The 20,738-nt window shown below is 39.1% G+C and overlaps 1 protein-coding gene across 6 annotated transcripts; it reads left to right on the forward strand.

Moving 5' to 3' along the window:
• Positions 1 to 2,275: 2,275 nt before the first annotated feature.
• Positions 2,276 to 19,610, forward strand: linc02618 (long intergenic non-protein coding RNA 2618). 6 transcript variants are annotated; one of them, XM_062976626.1, is made up of 12 exons: positions 2,276 to 3,354; positions 4,145 to 4,244; positions 9,010 to 9,210; positions 10,093 to 10,245; positions 11,809 to 11,957; positions 13,451 to 13,591; positions 14,245 to 14,393; positions 15,804 to 15,917; positions 17,298 to 17,430; positions 18,433 to 18,539; positions 19,055 to 19,164; positions 19,359 to 19,610. In XM_062976626.1, the coding sequence occupies exons 2-12, from the start codon at positions 4,203 to 4,205 to the stop codon at positions 19,368 to 19,370; spliced, it is 1,311 nt and encodes a 436-aa protein (XP_062832696.1). In that variant the 5' UTR covers positions 2,276 to 3,354; positions 4,145 to 4,202; the 3' UTR covers positions 19,371 to 19,610. The 6 variants fall into 6 exon arrangements, with proteins under 6 accessions (XP_062832696.1, XP_062832699.1, XP_062832697.1 ...); XM_062976629.1 differs by lacking the exon at positions 4,145 to 4,244 and having other exon boundaries at positions 2,277 to 3,354; XM_062976627.1 differs by lacking the exon at positions 2,276 to 3,354 and having other exon boundaries at positions 4,064 to 4,244.
• The last annotated feature ends 1,128 nt before the right edge of the window (positions 19,611 to 20,738 follow it).

The following is a 20,738-nucleotide window of genomic DNA, read 5'->3' on the forward strand; positions in this document are numbered from 1 at the left end:
GCCGTTCCGCAGTCTCCGAGGTTTGAGTGTGTCTTCCTGAAGGTGGGAGCCCGAGACAGCTTGGGGATTCTGCTGGTGTACCGTCCACCCCGCGACCCAGCAGTCTCTCTGTCCGAGCTAGCAGAAGTGGTCTCCAATTCGGCCCTGGTCTCCCAACAACTCATAGTTTTGGGGGACTTTAACATTCATGCCGAGACCACTTTGACAGGTGCAGCTCAGGATTTCATGGTTGCCATGACGACCATGGGGCTGACTCAAGTTATATCTGGGCCCACACATCAGGCGGGACACGTTGGACCTGGTTTTTATTGTGGACGGTGGGACAGTCAGAGTGGAAGAGCAAAATATTCTTCCATTGTCATGGTCTGACCATCATCTGATCTGTTTAAGTTTCGCCGTGGCTTCTAACCTCCGCAGGGGTGGTGGACCCATTAAGATGGTCCGCCCCAGGAGGCTGATGGATCCGGATGGACTTCTGAGGTCTCTTGGGGATCTTCCTGTTCTGGAGACTGGCGATCCTGTCGATGTCCTGGCTGATCGTTATAACAGCGAGCTGGCAAGGGCACTTGACACGATCGCTCCCGAACGTCCCCTTTCGCTGCGTAGAGTCACGTCGACTCCTTGGTTCACTGAGGAGCTGGCTGTGATGAAGCGTGCGAGGAGGGGACTAGAGTGCATCTGGAGGAAATCTCAGGATGTGTCTGACGAAGCACGGGCTAAAGCCGCTATTAAGGCTTACTCCGTGGCTCTGCGAGCAGCCAGGAAAGTTTTCACGACTGCCCGCATAGCGTCTGCAGCCAACAGGCCATCGGAGTTGTTCCGAGTTGTTGGGGAGCTCCTGCGGCCTCCTGAGACCCAGGGGCTTCCTGATGACTTGGCAACTCGGTGCAGCGATTTCGCGCACCATTTTGCAGGCAAAGTTGCTCAGATACGTCATGAGTTGGACTCCAGCTTAACTGTAGTTCCAGCAGAGGTAACCGAGGTACCTGTCTGTTCGATCTTATGGGATTCTTTCCGGCTTGTTCTTCCTGATGACGTGGAGAGGATTCTTGGGTCTGTGAGGGCGACCACTTGCGCTCTGGATCCTTGCCCATCTTGGCTGGTTAAGCTAGCCAAAGATGGGTTGTTGGGTTGGTTTATGGCTATTATAAATGCCTCCCTGGTCCAGGGGTCAGTTCCATCCTGCTTTAAGCAGGCGGTGGTAAAACCGCTATTAAAAAAGACCTCCTTAGACCCATCTGTATGTAGCAGCTACAGACCAATTTCCAACCTCCCATTTTTGGGCAAGGTTCTGGAGCGGGTGGTTGCCACGCAGCTCCAGGAGTTCCTCGATGACACTGATTTTCTGGACTGCTCACAGTCTGGCTTCAGGCCTGGGCACAGTACTGAGACGGCTTTGGTCGCCTTGGTGGATGACCTTCGCAGGGAGCTGGACAGGGGGAGTGTGACCCTGCTGGTTCTCCTGGACATCTCTGCGGCTTTCGATACCATCGACCATGGTATCCTTCTGGGGAGGCTCTCTGGGATGGGGCTTGGTGGCACGGTTCTGCAGTGGCTCCAGTCCTTCCTGGAGGGCCGTTCCCAGATGGTGAAGCAGGGGGATACCTGCTCGGACCCCTGGCCATTGACCTGTGGGGTCCCGCAAGGGTCTATCCTATCCCCCATGCTATTTAACATCTACATGAAACTGAACATTACAACTGGTCCAACGCTCGGCTGCCAGATTAATAACGGGGGCGAGTTACAGGGAGAGATCTACTCCCCTGTTTAAGGAGCTCCACTGGCTGCCGTTCACTTTCCGATCCCAATTCAAGGTGCAGACCATCATTTATAAAGCCCTAAACGGTTTGGGACCCACCTACCTTCGTGACCGTATCTCCTACCATAAACCTGTCCGATCTCTTCGATCATCAGGGGAGGCCCTCCTGTCGCCACTGCCTGTATCCCAGACCCTCCTGGTGGGAACAAGGGAGAGGGCCTTTTCTGCTGTGGCCCCCCGTTTATGGAACTCACTGCCCATCGAAATTAGGCAAGCCCCCACTCTTTTAGCCTTCAGGAAAGACTTAAAAACCTGGCTTTTCCGATGTGCTTTCGGAGAGTAACTATTACACACTTCTTTTGTTACTCCCCCATCATCTACCCTCTAGATTGTTTTTATCTTATGTCCCTGGTCTCCCTGATTGTATTCTTATCCTTTTCTCACCCCAAGTTTTAATTAAGTGTCTCATGCGGCCCGCCCTGTTTTATTATTATTATTATTATTATTATTATTATTATTATTATTATTATTATAACGAAAGATCGGAGAGAGGCTAATTATAACGAACGAGTGGAGAGGCTCCTTCAGGCAGGGGGGAATCTTTTTATCCCACCACTGCCACCAATATAATAAATGAGCTGAGCCAAATATAACATACTGTGCAGACACCAAATATATCACAGCGCTGCCACCGATTATAACGTATTACAACCCAACTCTACAAACGCACATGCAAGCACACGTATGTGAAAGGCGAGGGTATACCGTTCAATTTTAGATTTTCTTTTAAAATGGTAGCTGCCACCAACCTAAAATGTCTTTAGGATTTTTGTTGTTAAATGTGTCTGAGGCAAGCTTCTCCCATTCCCTGCCCACACTGTTTCCACCCCTGGCTCCCAAACTGATGTTCACTATGAGGCTTTTCTGTGGTATTTTATTGTTGTATTGCTGGAACTTTTTATAAAGGCTTCTTGATGGAAAGATACACTGTGGAGGCTTTTGAAAATTGAAAATAAACATTTATTTTCTTAAAACAGGCAAATGATTACTTCAGAGAGGTACATCAGCATAAACGGTTACAGAAGTTCTTCAGCTTAACTTAATTGTATGTTTCAGATTACTTCACTTAGTTTCAAACAGTTCCAACCAACCAATCTATCTATTGGTCACAAAAACCCTCGCTCTATTTGCTAAGAATAGTCACGAGTTCCCCTGGGTTGTTAATTAACTCTAACCTAGAGTCCTTCTATTAACCAGCCCAGTAGTGAGAGTCAATCCCTTGAGTTATCTCCCCCCCCCCCCCCAAAGAGATCCAAACTGCCTGACCTAGCCTGTCAGTTTCACAGCTTTCAGTTCTCTCTCACACACACCCTCCAAACTGCTCTTTCCTCTCCAAACCCCAAAACCTAACTGCCTGGAGCTCTTTTTTTTCCTCTGCACTCTAAGACTTGGCTCCTCCCATCTGCTCTGGCTGGCCAATCCTAGGAGTCTCCTCCCCCTTTCTAACCACACTCAAGATGGCTGCCTGGCATTCCTCTACAAAATGGAGGTCTGCCTCACTCACTGTTACCCAGGCCTCATTCCCGGCCTAATAGGTAAGGTTCACTACAGAGGACCACCCACATCCAGTCCACAGTCTACTTTGGGGACCCCTGGTCTCAAGTGTACTAAATTCTTTTAGATGCACACTGTCAGAAGCCTTATAACAAGGTAGCAAGAAAACTGAGTTTGATCTTATTTGCAGTAGCTTTCAAGAATGAAAGCTGTTAGAACATGGCTGTCAATGACATTGATCATGTTGATAATTTCACATAGGCTGTTGGCAATAGGAGATGCAACAATCATATAGAAAATCAAGGCTATTTTTACTGTTTTGTCCTGATTCTGTGGCAAAAGTCACAAGGTTCAGAAAATAGATGTATGCTATGGATGGACATCAGGGGATCTTGAGTGTTTCCCTATTTACTGTCCACTGGCAAACTATCAAATCATCAGTGGAATAACAAACTACTTGGTTGTTAGGAAGAGTGGCTATATTTCTTCATGTTAATTGTAATAAATTAACTATGAGAAATGTTTTCTGTTTAAAAAGTAGTTTCCCCTTAAAACAAATGAAAAAGCTTTCCAAATAGTTTCCAAATAAGTATTTATTTCAAACCGTACTAATTAATGCAATACTTTTCCTAGTTTTGATTAGTCTAGGTTTACAGTTTAAAATTCACTGTAAATATGCTTGCGCTGACAAAACATTTTTCCTTGTAGTGTTTCATGGACCTAGAAATAGAGGTGCTATTGCGGACTGCACTGAAAAGGTCTGAATAGTTACACCCTGAAGCTTCTAAAAGTCTGCTGTCGTAGTAATTTTTCCTTTTTTGTATTTCATAGTGATCTCAGTAAATAATTATATGAATACTACACACTGATAAGTGAAATACAGCCTAGGATGGTGCTTCAAGGCGTAAGTGTGTACACCAACTGGACTGGGGTAATCTTAATTTTTTAACAACTGTATTCTTAAAACATGAAAGTTTGGAGAAAATAATGATGCTGGGGACAATGGAACGAAAAAGGAAGAGGGGCTGTCCAAGGGAAAGATGGATGGATGTTATCCCTGAAGTGACTGGCTTGACTTGGAGGAGCTAGGGGTGGTGATTGCCGACGTGGAGCTCTCGCGTAGGCTGGTCCATAAGGTCACAAAGAGTCGGAAGCGACGGAAAGAATAAACAACAAAAATTAAAACATCTAAACTCATAATGTATGGTGGCAGTCATGCAGTATTAGAAAATCTCTGGGAAAGTGTCCAAGCCTCTACATATCTACTAACCACATAAAAAAAACATTTGTTTAAATCATTGCTAGACAAAGTGTGGCTGTCCATGTATTGTGAAGCCAGAACTGCTGGCACTTAGGCATCATAGCTAATGGTGACGAATGTTCAGTTAATAATCCAGCAATATCTGAGTCATAGGCCAACAATAACTACCTATCATGGATATAGATTGTCTTGTGAATATTTGATGAAGCCAATGGTCTGCTTAAACCGAAGTGGGCACAGTTATTCCTAGATATCATTGAATTATAAATCCCAGGATTTCTTTCCTTCAGCTATGCTGGCTACAGGTCCCAGTGAAACATGGCTGCTGCTCTCTTGTGGCCTCATCCTATGCTATTCGGATACCCACATTCTCAACGTCTTTTTGCACAAGCTGTCTGTTTCTGTGGCAGTATGAAAAGTATCCAGCTATAGTGCATGAAAATGCCATTACAGATAACTAATCCTCAAATCTAGTCTAGTGTGATTTATTCAATTTCTAATATTTTGTTCAGCAATTCATTGGATGAAAATTTATATTTGAATGTACAAGCTACTTAAAATATTTGACATCCTATTTGACATACTACATTTTTTTCAATCACAAGAAATATGTATGTTTAAAACTAAGTGGCTCAGAATCAGAGGCAGAATCTGTGTTTGGCAAACCTAGTTTTTGGACTTAACTGTCATTGCCCCTTCCAATGGATTGTGGGAGCTATAATCTGTAAAAGTATTGCCAAGGCTCCTGGCAAAAGTGATTTAATCATAAATATGTGAAGCTTTTATAGAACACCTAGTTTTTTCATATAAAAGAGCTATCTTGCTATTTTATTATTCAATAATTTATATCCTATTTTCGTTCTGAGATGGCATCCAAATCTGTTTACAATAATTTCAAAAAGATTAAAGTATTAGATCAAAAATAATTAAATTATAATATTATAATTATTATATTTTTAAAAATATATGCTTGCAAACATCTTAATGCATCTTGCTTTTATATATACAGTAGAGTCTCACTTATCCAACATAAACGGGCCGGCAGAACGTTGGATAAGCGAAAATGTTGGATAATAAGGAGGGATTAAGGAAATGCCTATTAAAAATCAAATTACGTTATGATTTTACAAATTAAACACCAAAACATCATGTTTTACAACAAATTAACAGAAAAAGCAGTTTAATACATGGTAACATTATGTAGTAATTACTGTATTTACGAATTTATAGCATCAAAACATTGCAGTGTATTGAAAACATTGACTACAAAACACTGACTACTAAAAGGCAAACTGTGCTGGATAATACAGAACGTTGGATAAGCGAGACTTTATTGTCTTGCCTCACTTTGCTTGCTAAATTAGCTCAGAATGAACACAAGGGACTGATATACAGAATAGCTGTCCTGGCTCTTTAAATTTAAAAAAACTCACCTTTTCCTTCAGTCCTACATCATGGTTGCTAGGTGATCTAAAAACATTTCATTTGTAAGGAAGTCAGGTTTAGAACCACATTCCAAAGCATGAGACAGTTGTGGCTTAGACAAACACTACTTTTCTGGATATATTCGCACTGCTGAACAATCCAAGGTAGGTAAACATAATTATAATCTCCAATTTGGAAATCTTGGCTCAGTTCTGCCTTCTGTCTCTACACCTTTGATTGACATATAAATTATTTCAAAAAAAATACATTGTAATGGCGCCAGTGCTGCAGCTTCTACAAATCTAAAGGCAGACTGTTTCCGTTCCAAGATAAAGAGAAGCCAATGCCTATTTCCTCCCCAAACTTTGTCCAACTTTGTATAATATCATTGGAGAGAAGAGACCAGCAATGGGAACAGGAAGGCTGCCTGTTTCAAACTGTTACAAAGACCACAGACCCAGAAATGATAAAGGTACCAAGTCCTGCATCTGTTACTAACAATAGTATCCTGGCAACAGAATCCTAACTAGCTGCTGCCTTTGAAATGGATTAATATGTGTTCAGTTCAGTAGATGACAAGAGTCCAGAGTTGTTTGTTCAGAGTGGCAAGTATAAGGAGGAGAATATAGTCAGTCATTTACCATCTGAAGAACAATTCTTCCTTGTCAGCATGGTGTGTATTTATGCCAACTAGTTCCTAAGGAAAGAGGTAACACTATTTTTGCACTACTTTTGTTACAGCTGATTACACTGCAAGTGCCTTCCTGTAAATTCATAGATTCAGAAAGTATCCTAGCTTCCTGTCAATGCAGGAAATTCATGTCTACAGGACTTAGGAGGCTATCAAGCCTCTGCTTTAAAAAATCTGAACAAGATTCAATCACTTTCCAATGCAAACTTTTCCACTTTCAAAGTGCTTGTGCCATCAGCCAGCTATTCTGGATGTTTAATCTTTGTTTTTCTTGGAATCTACATCCATTGGTTGGGTCTTGTACTCTGGAGATACTTGCCTTTGCTCTATAAGTTATTTAAATATGTCTGTCATACTCTCTTATTTAATCATTTCTTTTCCAGGCTGTGCTTATCTAACCCTTCAGTATTTCCTAATTGGATTTGGTCTCTCGAGTCATTTTTAAATATGTTCCTTCCTGCACAAACATAATTAAATTTTGGAGCAAAAAGTGAACACCGGAGAAAGGAGAACTTCTTGAAAGTTTCTTCTGCTTAAGTTGCACTACAGAATCTGCTTTCCATCCTGCAGAGAAAGAGATATGGCTACCTAATCACCACAACATGGGAGGACACCTTAAGCATGGAAACAGCCCGAGATGAAAGGATTCAGCTGCTAGTCTCCTTCCCCAAATTTGAGTTACAGCCTGCTCTGCTTTGGGAAGTGGGTTGAGAAAACCCAGCAAACTGATGCTCATGGATATATAATTTGGGCTTTGGGCCCATTGATTTCAATGAGCTGAAGCATGCTTAACTCTTTATTGGATTGGGGCCATGTGGTTCTAATATATGGTTCATTATCCATAAAGCCATTATGTATTCTGGTGTGGTGGAGAGTTATAAATGTTTTGTGCACTCAAGGCTGCTTAGGGCTGGTGTCACATCAGCACTCTGAACACATTCTGAAATTTGGAATTCCACTTTAGGATAGGGAGATTGTATTCATGTGAAGAGCTTTAACAGAAGGTAATTCCTACTGGAAGCACATTCCATTGTCAGACAGCTCTTACCATCAGGAAGTTTTTCCTAATGATATGGTGAAATCTATTTTCCTGTACTTTGAAGCTATTGCCTACATATGCCATTTCTTGGGTATGACAGATTGGGATTCCATTTCCCTTCCACTACAACCAGCTCCCATAAACCTACCATGGAACCACTGCAATTCTTCCCCCTCTGCAATCTGTTCTGTGTCTCCATAGCTACACACAAATTTATTGTTACATCATCTATTGGTTTCTACTGAGATTCTCCAGGCATCTCTGCATATGATACAAATGGTTTAATTCTATTTTAATGTTCACTTTTTATTTTAATTGTATTATTCTTTTAAATTGTAAGATAATTGGAGTCCCAATTGTGTGGTGAAAGTTGGATATAAATAAAGATGATGAGGATGTAATTCATTTCCATCTGACTATAAGGACATCGCCAGGCCCTTTACCATTCCCCTTCCTACTGTGCAATATAGGATGCCAGCCACTGTTAGATACCATGCTTCAGAGAGCTTTCCCCAATCATGGTACTTTCCACATGTATGGGACAAAAAATCCTACGGTCCTCAATCAAATTTACTGTATGTGTGGCTGAAATATACCAACTATGGGACCTTAGATGCACCATATATAGCAGGCGTGGGGAAACTTCGGCCCTCCAGGTGTTTTGGACTTCAGCTCCCACAATCTGTAACAGCCTATTGGACATTGAAGTCCAAAACACCTGGAGGGCTTATGTTTGCCCATTTATTTATTTACAGTATTTATATTCCGCCCTTCTCACCCCGAAGGGGACTCAGGGCGGATCACATTACACATATAAGGCAAACATTCAATGCCTTGACATAGAACAAAGACAAAGACAAACGCAGGCTCCGAGCTGGCCTCGAACTCATGACCTCTTGGTCAGAGTGATTGGTCTCAGCTGGCTGCAGCTGGCTACTCACCAGCTTGCGCCACAGCCCGGGCCTGATCCATAGCCCATGCCTGATCCATAGCATACTGTGACTGCTGGATTCTAGACTATTTCCCCTATAGCTTTACTTGTTCCCTCCTTTACATTTCTCCCTGGTTTTGGTATAAAAATCTGTGTGATCTATGTAAAAAGACTTCTTAATACAAAATTTGCAAAGATGCTTGTAGGATTGTAGTACTTTCTCCTCACACCTTGCAACTCCTGCTGAATTTTCAGGAAGACAGGAGAGTTGTTGTTTTTTTTTTTTTTGTTTTTTTTTGCAGGAGAGTTTTTCCATCGTTGGTACAACCTTTTTTCTTTTCCAATCCAGCTTTCTGTAACAATAAAAGTTTTGAAGAAAGGAATTATGCCAAAACTAAAGGGAAAATCAAAAGCCAGTTCAGATATCTATGTTCTTGAAAAGTTCCTGAGGACGTATGAAAAGCATTGCACGATGTCCCAAACCTGTGTCAGCCCAACTATCAAACAAAGCCTTCGGCAATGTATAGCAAATGATACATTAATCACTAAGGTAATTCTATGAATTGAAAACAATTGTTTCACAAGTGACAGGCAGCAGAAAGATTGGTAGAAAAATTACATCCAACTGCTAATGATTCTAAATGCATTTCTCTAGGAGGTGTAATGGATTTATTTTTAAAAAACGTAAATCATGCTGTAGGATTCCCCACTTCCATATTCGCCAAAAAGCACATATAGCACATTCCTCTTCGTGATGGCCCCTTTGTTATGCCCAAGGATCATAAGCTAGTTTTATATTTGAGGTTATTCTGCTGGCAAACAAAGACAGTTGTATTATAACAAACTGCTTTATTTTCTATAGTGATGTAGGTTTTTAAGTGATGAATAGAGTTTTTTTCTTAATTTTATTAATCAGTTTTAAGTGATTTTTAGTGTTTTTATTTGAATTTAGAATTTAATTTTAGATTATATTGCTTTTAGCCATCTTGAGCACTATTTGTAGTGGAAAGTTAGAATATATACAATACTACTACCGACATAAATATAAAAGCAATATCAAGAATCACCAGTTACCCTCATTTTATGAGAAGAGCTGCTGTACATATATTGCATGGTAGTGAATGCTGTGCATATTGTTGTGGGACCGTCATGAGCAAAGTTGAATAAGTTTTAATTTAGTAATGCAATGTCTTTCTGTCATTACTTGATTAGTTTCTGCCATATTTATTACTGCCCATTCCTGAGGAAAGCATAAACTTAAATGACCCCAGGAAACCACAAACCCATTTCCTCACACACATGTAGCTTTGTATCTTCTCGAGGAATTACCTGTCTACTGCAGTTAACTGAACACTCTTCATTCTGGTATGTATTAAGTAAAATTTTCTTCTAGCATCAGGACTGTAACTGATTACTCTCTCTTTTTCCCCAGTTTGTGATTACCGATGTGAAAACAGCATCAAAAAATTTGCATCCTGTGCTTCTCACTCCTCTACTAAGGACAATCCGAGATGAGCGATATCAGTTGGGAAAGGAGCTCTGCATCTGGGGAATCCAGATTAACCCTCAAGATATCGCTAATCTTGTAGGTTTACTGTTATATAAGAATCATAGTGCTTAAGCGATTGTAAATATGAAAGGGTGTAATAATACTGCAATAGTTACTCTTAGATCTTACTTTGGTAGCATTTGCAGCCACATTTTTCTTTGTATACCAATGGTGTTCTCTTGTTATATAATCTTCTTCTAACTAAAAATAACCAAGGATAGTATGAGCATTAGTTGTGGTTACTACTTGGATGGGAGACTGCTGACAAATGCCAAGTGCTGTGGGAAATATTTCAGAGGAAAAAACTGCCAAACTCACCTTTGAGCCTTCCTTGACAAAAGAAAAGCCTATGGAATTTGTGATCTTGCAATAAGACAAGGGATTTAAAAGTGTGCATTGTGCACATTCACACAAACAAAACAAATTATCATTTTTGCAGAATATACTACCCTTGTGTTTTAAAGGAACCCTTTGGGAGAAACAAATCTTATCTGTCGCAAGTCTTGCCCAAGTAAATGTGTGGGACTGAGATATAAGTTACATGCAGATAGGATTAATAGGATTACTTTCATCAGTCAATTATGTGGTGCCAGACCTGCAGACATTCTTACCACCAAGTATGACAGAAAAGGCAGACATGTACACATCTCAGCAGGCAGCTCTTCTGTCCATCTGTGGCGATTCAGCTCACAATGTGTGAATCAGATTTGATTGAGCTGATTGTAATTCTCATAGAATACTTTCCCATTGAGAAGGTTGGTTGACACTGGTAATTATAAGCATTCACATAAAAGCATAAATAATTTGTTTTCATTAGAGTTGTTTATAAATTATACCACTGGCTGCAGGTAAGCTTTTTAGCACTGGAAGAACTGTAGGATGAGCTAATATCGAAAGGGATTCTGTCTGTTTTGAGAAGGAAGAGACCACATTCACATTAATTCTTTCTTGATCCTTAGGCAGACTGAACATGTTTTGCTGTGACAATATGAAATTGTATTAATTTTGCAGGAGAGTGACATCACATTTTTAAATTATGCAAAAAGCCTTTCAAAGTAAGCTGGGCTTTAGCACAGCAGGTTAACTGCCAGCTGCAATCTTGTCAATCAAAAGGTTGGCTGTTCGAAGCCTGGGTCGGGCCCAATGTTCAGTCCAGCTCACTGCCCACTTAGCAGATAGAAAACAGCTGTGAGTAGATAAATAGGTACCACTTAAACAGGGAGGTATTTTAATGGCACCATAAGCAAAATCCCAGAAAAATGCCAGCACTCAAAAAAGGAGGAAATCTGTGAACAACGACCTTCAACATGGAGGATAAAGCGACAGCACACACACACACACACACACACGGTGCATGGCCGAAATTGAGCACAACCTCCAGGATGCCAAAGATGGGAAATGCCTATATACCTCTATCTGTGCTGTTGTCTGTCCTGTCTGTGTACAACGGCATTGAATGTTTGCTGTATATGTGTTCTGTGATTCGCCCTGTGTCCCCTTCGGGGTGAGAAGGGCGGAATATAAATACTGTAAATAAACAAGATTAGAATGTTAATCTCTCTGATAAATTTTGGCATTTCTTTTTATCTACATGTTTAGGCAATCCTGCTTGAGCTCGATGGGCGCACCATCTACCCATTTTCCAAATTAGAAATAACTCATCACGTTTTAGATCTCTGGAGTATGGAGAGACTCGGAGTAGCTTTACCTTACAGCAATCTGAATTCTCTTATACTGGATTATTCCAAGTAAGACAAAAGGATGTGTAAGTATGATACTGCCCTAACACTTTGCATCCTTGCCTCATACACTTTGTAGTATGACAAAGGAAATACTGAGTAGATGGGCTAACTATGTAGTATAATTCTGGAATGGCAAGGAGGGGCAATCCACCACAAATGAATTTTCGCTCAAGTGCAAGAGCCCACATTCTGTTTTCATTATGTTTGTTGGGACCCCTTCTCTTCTCCAACAGTCTTTTAATCTGCTGCAAGCCAACCAGACATGCATGAGTCTACTCAAAGCAGTATTACTGATTTTAATTTATTTAGAGGCTAAACAAGGAAAAATAATAGTGATACCAAAATCCCAGAGATGGCTGAAAAGCAGGTTGAGGGATGTGAGAAACAATTTAAATAATAAGCCACCTAGATGACCACTTTAAATTTGGATGTAGGGAGTGTCAACATGTAACATGCAACAAAAGGGTACGTACTTACATGTAGTCAACTAGGGCCATAGCCAGAAAAATTTTTCAAGGGGGGGGGAGGTTGAAACTTTTTTTTAGCAAATCATGAAGAGACGTTCCATAACGCAAAATAAATTAGAAATCAGGCTCCATCGATAAACTTCAGTGGACACTCAAGACAGATAAACTTTAGTGGACACTCATGGGGATTTGGCTAGCCAGTTAAAATTTATGAATAAACCATCCTTCAGAATGCTTGATTTCTTGTCATATGTTTTACTTCTTGATCTGAATGTCAAATGATTTTCTATGAGGAAACTAAAACTTGATTAAATGTTCTGGGTGTTCCCATATTATGTTTGAAGGTCTGCCTTCTTCTGCAAATTAAAATTCCATTGTGATCAACTTGTTTCTTCCAATAAATTGCTTTCACCAAGAGAGTAATGTACATATTAATGCCAGTATGGTTCAGAAACAATGTCTTTTCTCTCTTAAGTGAACTGGATTTTGAGTTAGTTTTATGTGTGTATTACATGTTATTGTAAGACTGATCATGTTTAATTTTGTGTTTGCTGAATAAACCCGTTTTTGTTAAGTAATCTCTTGCTCTGGTCTACTGCAGTCTCTAGCACATAAACAAGTTGTTTTGTTTGAGGTTGTTTTCATGTTATCCTATCTGAAGGAGACCAGAAAAAATAGAAACTGCTTCGTCCAACCCCGTTTTGTGGTTACACTAAATATATGTTAAATATGAAAGAGTTGCAGATAATATGCTAGTCTGGTTGTTCCCCTCTTCTAATGTTCACAAGTCTTACGTCTGTGTATTTATAAATATGTGGCAATGTAGTACCAGCTTTGTAGATGTGATGCCAGCTACTATTGAGAACATTAGCTAAACTTGAGTATCCACAATTATAGATAAAATATTCATTTGAAATTTGTTAGCTAATGTTCTCAGTTTAAATCTTTTCCTAGTTAAGTTGGCTCAACTATATCAAATTTGTGTAAGGTACATGAAGGTAATATTGACCCAATGCATTAACTTATTTATAGATGTGGAGATAACGGTGTGAGTAAACTTATTTGTGGATTAGAAGGGAACAGAAAGCTTTTAACTCTCAGCCTCTGCTACTGTGATTTAGGACCTCAAAGTGGATCCATATTAGCAACTCTTATTATCCAGACTGCTATTTGGTAAGGCTTTTGGGCAGTAGCAGTATTACTGCACTTATCTATTTCATACTTGTGTAATGCTAATTAATGACTATAGTCTGTATAACACTAAATAATTATCCAAATGTGATATATGCCATCCTTTGTCAACAATGCCCTTCAGCACTCTACATTCTTTGGGGTCAGTCTCTGTGCCAGAGGCTGTATGAACATTGATTTATGTTCATACACTAGAAATGGGAATACACAAAACACCTCTATCTTCCTGCGCATTTCATCTTGGACTTGAGAACCACATTCCCTGGGGGGGGGGGGGGGGGACTGCAAAGGAAGGATTTGAAGAAGAAGAAAAAACCCAGAACGGACATACATACAGATGGCAAGATCCAAGTTTCTTCTTCTCCCTCATGCGCCTCTTTCAAAACTGGCAAAGGAAAACCCTTCCTCCCACCATGGCTAACACTGCGGTTGCTTTCTCTCTGTGGATAAGACTTTATGTATTAGATAGAAATGTTGTCAACTGCATAGCATTGTCTTTAGGTGTGATTATGAGTAAGAGTGCTTTAACTTAAAAGTAGTTTGGAGTGCATGGTTATCAGTCATCAGTGCAAGCTTATGTCTGTGGTGTAATTTATATTTGTCCATGAACCATTTTAAAAATTTGTTTATCACAGCAACCTGTTCCTCAGTGGCAACCACTTACAATGCTTGGGTGCCGCAGAACTCCTCAAACCATTATCAGAATATGCAAAAAAGCTTGGAGAAGAAAAAAGGTCAAATGTCTTGGTGTGCAGTAATAATACTTCCCACTACACTCTTGAAGGTAGGATTGTTTTTGGTAGGATGTCATGTATATCAATCTGTTAAATGATAGACTGAAACTATTGAACTACTTGTTTTCAATTGAAATGGGTGTGTGCACTATTCTCCTTTTTAGAGGCTTTTTTTGGTAGAATTACCACTATAGATTTTGCTGCTGAAGTTTGAAGGTTCTGCAGCATGAAAAACTTAAGGCATATGCTGCCCACCTTCCTTGCTTATAATTCATATAATTAAAAGCTATTCATATACCATTAGCAAGATGTATTAGCAGTGTACACTTTGGTAAAAGGGGAAATAGTGTTTGTAAACCAACTGTATATCTAAGCTCTGGCCATCTATTTGACAATCTATCTATACACATCATAAAAGTGAAAATCTGTATGTGTATGTGGCATGGGTATCCATTCACACAGACAGCCTCCAGCATCCACAAACAGGCTATAGTTCCCCGTGCTGAGGAGCCACAAGTTACTCTCTCCAAGGACATTGCAGGTTACAGTGAGCATATCCCAATGTTCCTTTCTCTTTCCATTTGCATGACCCTGCCCACTACCTCTCCCTTAACCCTTTCATATAATTTCCTATGGCACTCAGCAAACAGAGGAATCAATCAGCAACTGAACATACTGGAGAGGTTTGGGGAGAATTCACCATGATTTATAGGAGCTGTAGGGACTAGGATGTATAGTTCACCTGCAATCTAAGAGTACTCTGAACCGCACCAACAATAGACCTGGAACTAACTTGGCACACAGACCCAACACGGCCAAATTTGCATACTGGTGGGATTTGGGGGTGATTGACCTTGACACCCAGAAGTTATAGTTCACCCATATTCAGAGCACACTGAACCCATCTGATGATGGATCTGGACCAAACGTGGTACACAAATTCAACATGGCTAATTGGGAATACTGGTGGACTTTGGGGTGATTGCCCTTTAACTCTGGGTTAAAGTTATAGTTCACCAGTATTCTGTGAGCCCTCTGAACCCTACCAATGACAGATCTCTTAACATTCAAAACCAAACAAAGTCCTTTTCAAATAATCCGGGCATTGCTGGGTACTCAAGCTAGTAGTACATATAGGATACACTGTTACCATATCCGTATCTTTCATTGGGTGATTAAGTGTGTATTTATAGCATGTAACTACAATAAGACCTCTAAATCCATGAGGTATACATTCCTGACCAGACTGCAGTTACCTGAAACCGGAGTTGAGGGAAGCTGAAGTTAAAAGCATCTGGTGAAGTCTGATCTATATTCCAGTGGTGATATTCACTCTGTTATTCAGCATCTTTCTGCCCCTTAGGCAATGTGAGATTATTCTAGTAGCAAAGTATATATTTATGTGGTTTATAAAATTATAATTTTAATCAGCTGATGTATATGGTTTTTGTTTTCAACAGCAAACAAAGATGCAAACATCAACTCAAAAGTTGTTCATAGAAACACCGCTTCCAAACTGAACGGCTCTACGGATACTTCATTAGAAAGCACCAGGAAGAAAAAGAAAACAAAAGGTATAAGTAATTTACCCAACGAGGTAAAATTAACAGGATCATATAAAGACTGTAATACATTTTATGACTGCTCCTCTTCTATTTGATATTAAATTACATTTCAGTTATTAAGATATGTTAACCTCTGTAGAAAAATACAGAAGTGACTTCTCTGCCCAGAGTCCTTCACTCTAAAATTCCTTACTTCATAACCAAGCATTGCTCCTTTCTTTTCACCACTTTGCATGATTTATCTATGTCCCAGTTCTGAGCGAGAACCTCAAGCAGCTGCACCACCTTGCCACTCACACAGTGGCCTCATATCTATCTATCTATCTATCTATCTATCTATCTATCTATCTATCTATCTATCTATCTATCTTCAACTGAGACTAGATATCTCTTGAGAGTACTTTAGTTTATTCCAACATGACAGTGGGTTATACTTGATGGACTTTGTCTTGTTTCTTCCAGTTCTACCACTCATATGATTTTATGACTCTTCATTGTAACATGCTCTCTCTACTTAGAAAAATCATTCCTGTCTGGGATGCTAGAGTTCAAGAAGGAGATAATTTGGGCTATCAATTTGTTCAGCCCCATATTTCCCAACCAAATTCCAGAGTTCTGAAATAGTACTTCTTACCTCTGTGTGTTTGCATGTCTGTGTGCCTTCAAGTTCCATGTTGGCTTATGGTGACCCCATGAATTTCATAGGGATTTCTAAGGCAAGGACTACTCAGGGCCCTTCCTCTGAAATATAGCCTATAGCACCTGGTATACATTGGTCTGACATTCAAGCATATTTATTTATTTATTTAGTTATATGTGCTGTCTTTTTCCCAAAATGGGACTAGAGCTAACACTGCTTAGCTTTGAAGATGAGATGAGATATTCTGCTTTTCAGGTATTTAGATCTATCTTACAGCTATGTTTTATATAGTGGGAACTAGTGAGAATTATGCTCCACACACAAAAAAAAACTATGCCAAATCACTTCTAGGTAATCATATACATATATGTATGGAAATGCACTTCTTTTTGCTCTGCAAAGGTGTGCTGGGAATAGCAAGTAGAATGTATTTACTACATGAAATGCAGAGCAATTAGACATAGGTTAAGTATTATGTTCTACAAGGAAGTTCCTTAAGTCTGGGAATTTTTTGAATGCTAAAAACTATGTGAAGAGTTCCACTGACCATGAATATACATCAGACTGGACTGTAATAAGACTGGAAAATGTGATGAAGAAAAGCCACGTGTCTTTCACAAAATAGGTGGTACCTTCCAAATTAAAAAAATACAGTCAGGGAAGCTCACGTATGGTATGGGTCATCACACATTAGTGTGCATATCTTTATTATACAAGAAATAATACTTATGTGCCTATGCTGCTTGCAGGCTTAAAGAAGAAATGTAAGAAGTGTGACTTTGGTCCATGGTTAGCAAAACTGCATTTGGCTGACAATGCCATAGATGGAAGGTTTAAACAAAGAGAAGAAAACTTGTGGGAGTTCATTCGGTTTTTGACTTGGTAAGGCAATTGGTAACAGGACATGCATTCCTTTCTAGTGTTTTCTGTGGTATTGCACAATGCTATTATATTTTTGTTAGGATCCGGAATATATCTCTAAGTCTATTTCGAGCAGCTCAAGTTTATCAAAGCACTACTTGAACAACTTAGTACTCTTTTTGGCAAGGGAAGACGCATGTGATTTTTCTTCAGAAAATTATATAACTGAATACTGAAATTGGATTTACATCACATGCAGCATCACATCTTATACTTGACCATAATCCCATGGTCCTTTTTGCATGTTGTATTACTAAGCCAGGTATCCCATGTCGTATACCTGTGCTTTGGTTTTTGAGGCCAAAATATAGCATTTTACACTAAATTTCATTTTATTCATTTCAGACCAAATTTCTAGCTTGCCTAGGTACTTCTGAACACAGAGACAATAAACTCGAACCCATTTTCTGTTTGAAGCACAGCCATTGAAATGAATTTGCTAATCAAATTATAGGGGAACTTATCCAGTGCTTGCTGAAATCCAGATAAATGACATCCACAGCATTCCCACCATCTACTGAACAACTGACTGATTTTTTAAAAAAAGATATATACAATGGATTTATAGTGAGCTTTTAAATACTTTCTCACAAAGACTCCCGACTGTTGGTATTCTATTTGATATGAGTTCTCATTTTTTTTTAAAAAAAGAAACATATTCAAAGCCATAACTTTGTCTTAAAAGATACAATTAAGACCATTTTCCTACCACATCAGTCTTCTGCATTCGTAATCAAAACTTAAATCATACTAAAAATAATTTAAATAAATGAAATATGATGTGCCACAATAGTGTTCGCTCTTATATTTTGGGAATCTTTTGTGCCATTTTGAGTCTCCTTGTGAAGAGAAAAAGTGAGGTATATATAAACAATAATAATATGCTATAAAATGCATCCATTTTATACATGTATGAAAAGATCTGACATATATTCATATTTGATTTTAATGTTTTAATTACAGTCTAATCAAGAATTCTGACAACCTAGTAGAAGTTGATATTGATGGCAATGCTATAGGGGAGCAGTGTGCTATCAAGATATTAGAAGCTCTTAAGGACCGAAAGAAAGGTGGGATCTTCTAATCAATACTTGAAATATATTCCCTATTTATTTTTTGAGTGAGTGGTAAAAAAACTAGGAAAGAACAGTTGTACTCTAACAAATCTATCTGGTTAAATCTATTCAGTCTGGAACTTAAAAGCAAACATTGACCTGGAATAATGTTGGAGGTCCAGAAAGAAGACTTCCCTATGCCTTTTCTAGGTCCTCCAAAGCAATTCTATGGTATTTAAACCTCGTCCAACAAATTTGCATAATAAATGTCTGCTGTACTAGCATGTTCCAAATAAGAAAACATTCACAGATTTCACACGTATAATGGTATCTATTTGTCTTCCCAAAACAGAAGTGAACACTGCTAATCCAGTATATAGCCAGCTCGGGGAGGCAAGGAATACCTGTATATTTTACCACTGCATATCATGTTTGTATCAAAAATAATCTCTGAGAAACTTTTAAGGTACAACATCTTTCCTTTTCTAAAAATAGGAAAGTGATATAGGTATTGATTTTTGTCTCTACAGAAGAAATGCCACACTTAAAAATTAAGGTTACCCCACAGATTTCAGCACCAACTTTTGAGCACATTTTTATGATTTCCTCAAAAAGCAGTCCAGCTAAAAAAAGAAAAAAGGTAAGGAATTTGTTTCCCATAATTAAAATTTTTGTCCATACGTTTTTTTCACCACTAACTGAAGTCTATTTATTATAGGGAATTTAAATTAAATTCAATTCAATTGAGTGGAGGTGTTAGATTGTTACCTTACTTTAACCAATACAGATAGCTTGTTGAAATTTACTGACATTTGCTTTGTTTTCATTTTACAGAAAATTAAGTGATTATAAAGTTCCTGTGATTTCAGAAGATGTAAAATTCAAGAGGTTAACAAACTTCAGCAATTATTTACATGATGCTCTACTTTTGGAAATACTATGCTGTGTTCTCGGTTCTTCTTATGAATATCCAGAATAACTTTAGATATATTTTTACACTTTTAGAAGCTTTATTTATTGCATTAAAATAAAATTATGCTACTGCCTACAAATAAAAAATAAATACACTGCATAGCAATACCCACACTGGCTCTCTTCTACTCATATTATTTTGAAGTTGGATATCAGTGTCATTTATAAATGCCTACTCCGTGTATTGCAAAGTTTATATATCATCATGTGCTTTGTTTGTATGCTAATCACAGTAACAGAATCTATATTCCTCCTGATGAAGAACATTTTAAAGGACCATCATAATTCATTCTTTCTTGTCTTGGAGGGGGAAATGTACTGAGGTTGGGCTGGCTGCCAAAGAGCATGACTGCCCAATTCTGTAGCTCCTTCTCTCACCACTTAGTCAAAATAAATTAATACCCTTAAAATGGTGAAAATATTCCAACAAAAATGCAGGATAGGCTTTGGGGCATGACAGAGGACCCACATACACAACAAGATTGACATTGGAAAGCTTTCTACCTGTCACATCATCAATTAGTTGCAGCACTCATACAGCAAGCTGTGGGCCTCAAGATGACACTTGCCTCTTACAAAGCCTCTCAAGGAAGCAGAAAATAAGCAGTCCCAACAAAAGCTCTTTCATAACCAAATTACATAAAATTAGAGATTTCAAAATCTCAGTTATTTCTGGCTACTGCTCTAATACCACTGAATCTGATACAATCTGCAATATAATCTAAGTGCAATTTGGTCGCTACCACAGCTGATGAAACCCTTGATAGTATCCCCTAAAATTACTAGGATCTCCAGGATGGTGCACACGACAATCTTTTCATTACAGCTCAAAGCTGAGGACCTGGAAGGAATAATTTACAGCCCAAGAAAGTTCCTCAGTCCATAGAAGGCAATTACATGACCTCTGGCAGCTTATTCCATAATTTAGGAGCTGCTCTAGAAAACGTATCATCTCTAGAGATTTTTAGATGTAGGTTATCCCTTGGCTGATTGGAGAGGAGGGTCTCTTTACTGGATCTAGGTGATCTGCCTGGTCTATAACTCAAGTGATAGAAGCAATGGATCAAAACTGGAAGTGTTAAAAAAAGATCCTTCACGTCCCCCCTCTACATTTTGGATACCATTCTCTCCTCTTGTTAGGGTGGTAAGCTAAGAATAGCTACCAACACTGGAAATAAAACTTGGGCCTTCAACATAGGTAGGATTTCTTTCCACAAAAGGTACTTTTAAATTAGTGTCTGG

The sequence above is a fragment of the Anolis carolinensis genome, chromosome 3 (assembly GCF_035594765.1).
Source record: "Anolis carolinensis isolate JA03-04 chromosome 3, rAnoCar3.1.pri, whole genome shotgun sequence".
Taxonomy (NCBI): domain Eukaryota; kingdom Metazoa; phylum Chordata; class Lepidosauria; order Squamata; family Dactyloidae; genus Anolis; species Anolis carolinensis.

What these genes read in the sequence shown, in the direction of transcription:
- linc02618 (XM_008106218.2), top strand. Translation starts at nt 6,343, where the DNA reads ATGCCTATTTCCTCCCCAAACTTTGTCCAACTTTGTATAATATCATTG. An exon ending in TTCATTCGGTTTTTGACTTG is followed by an intron (nt 17,431 to 18,432) that starts GTAAGGCAATTG and finishes TTTTAATTACAG; the next exon opens with TCTAATCAAGAATTCTGACA. An exon ending in TCTTAAGGACCGAAAGAAAG is followed by an intron (nt 18,540 to 19,054) that starts GTGGGATCTTCT and finishes TTGTCTCTACAG; the next exon opens with AAGAAATGCCACACTTAAAA.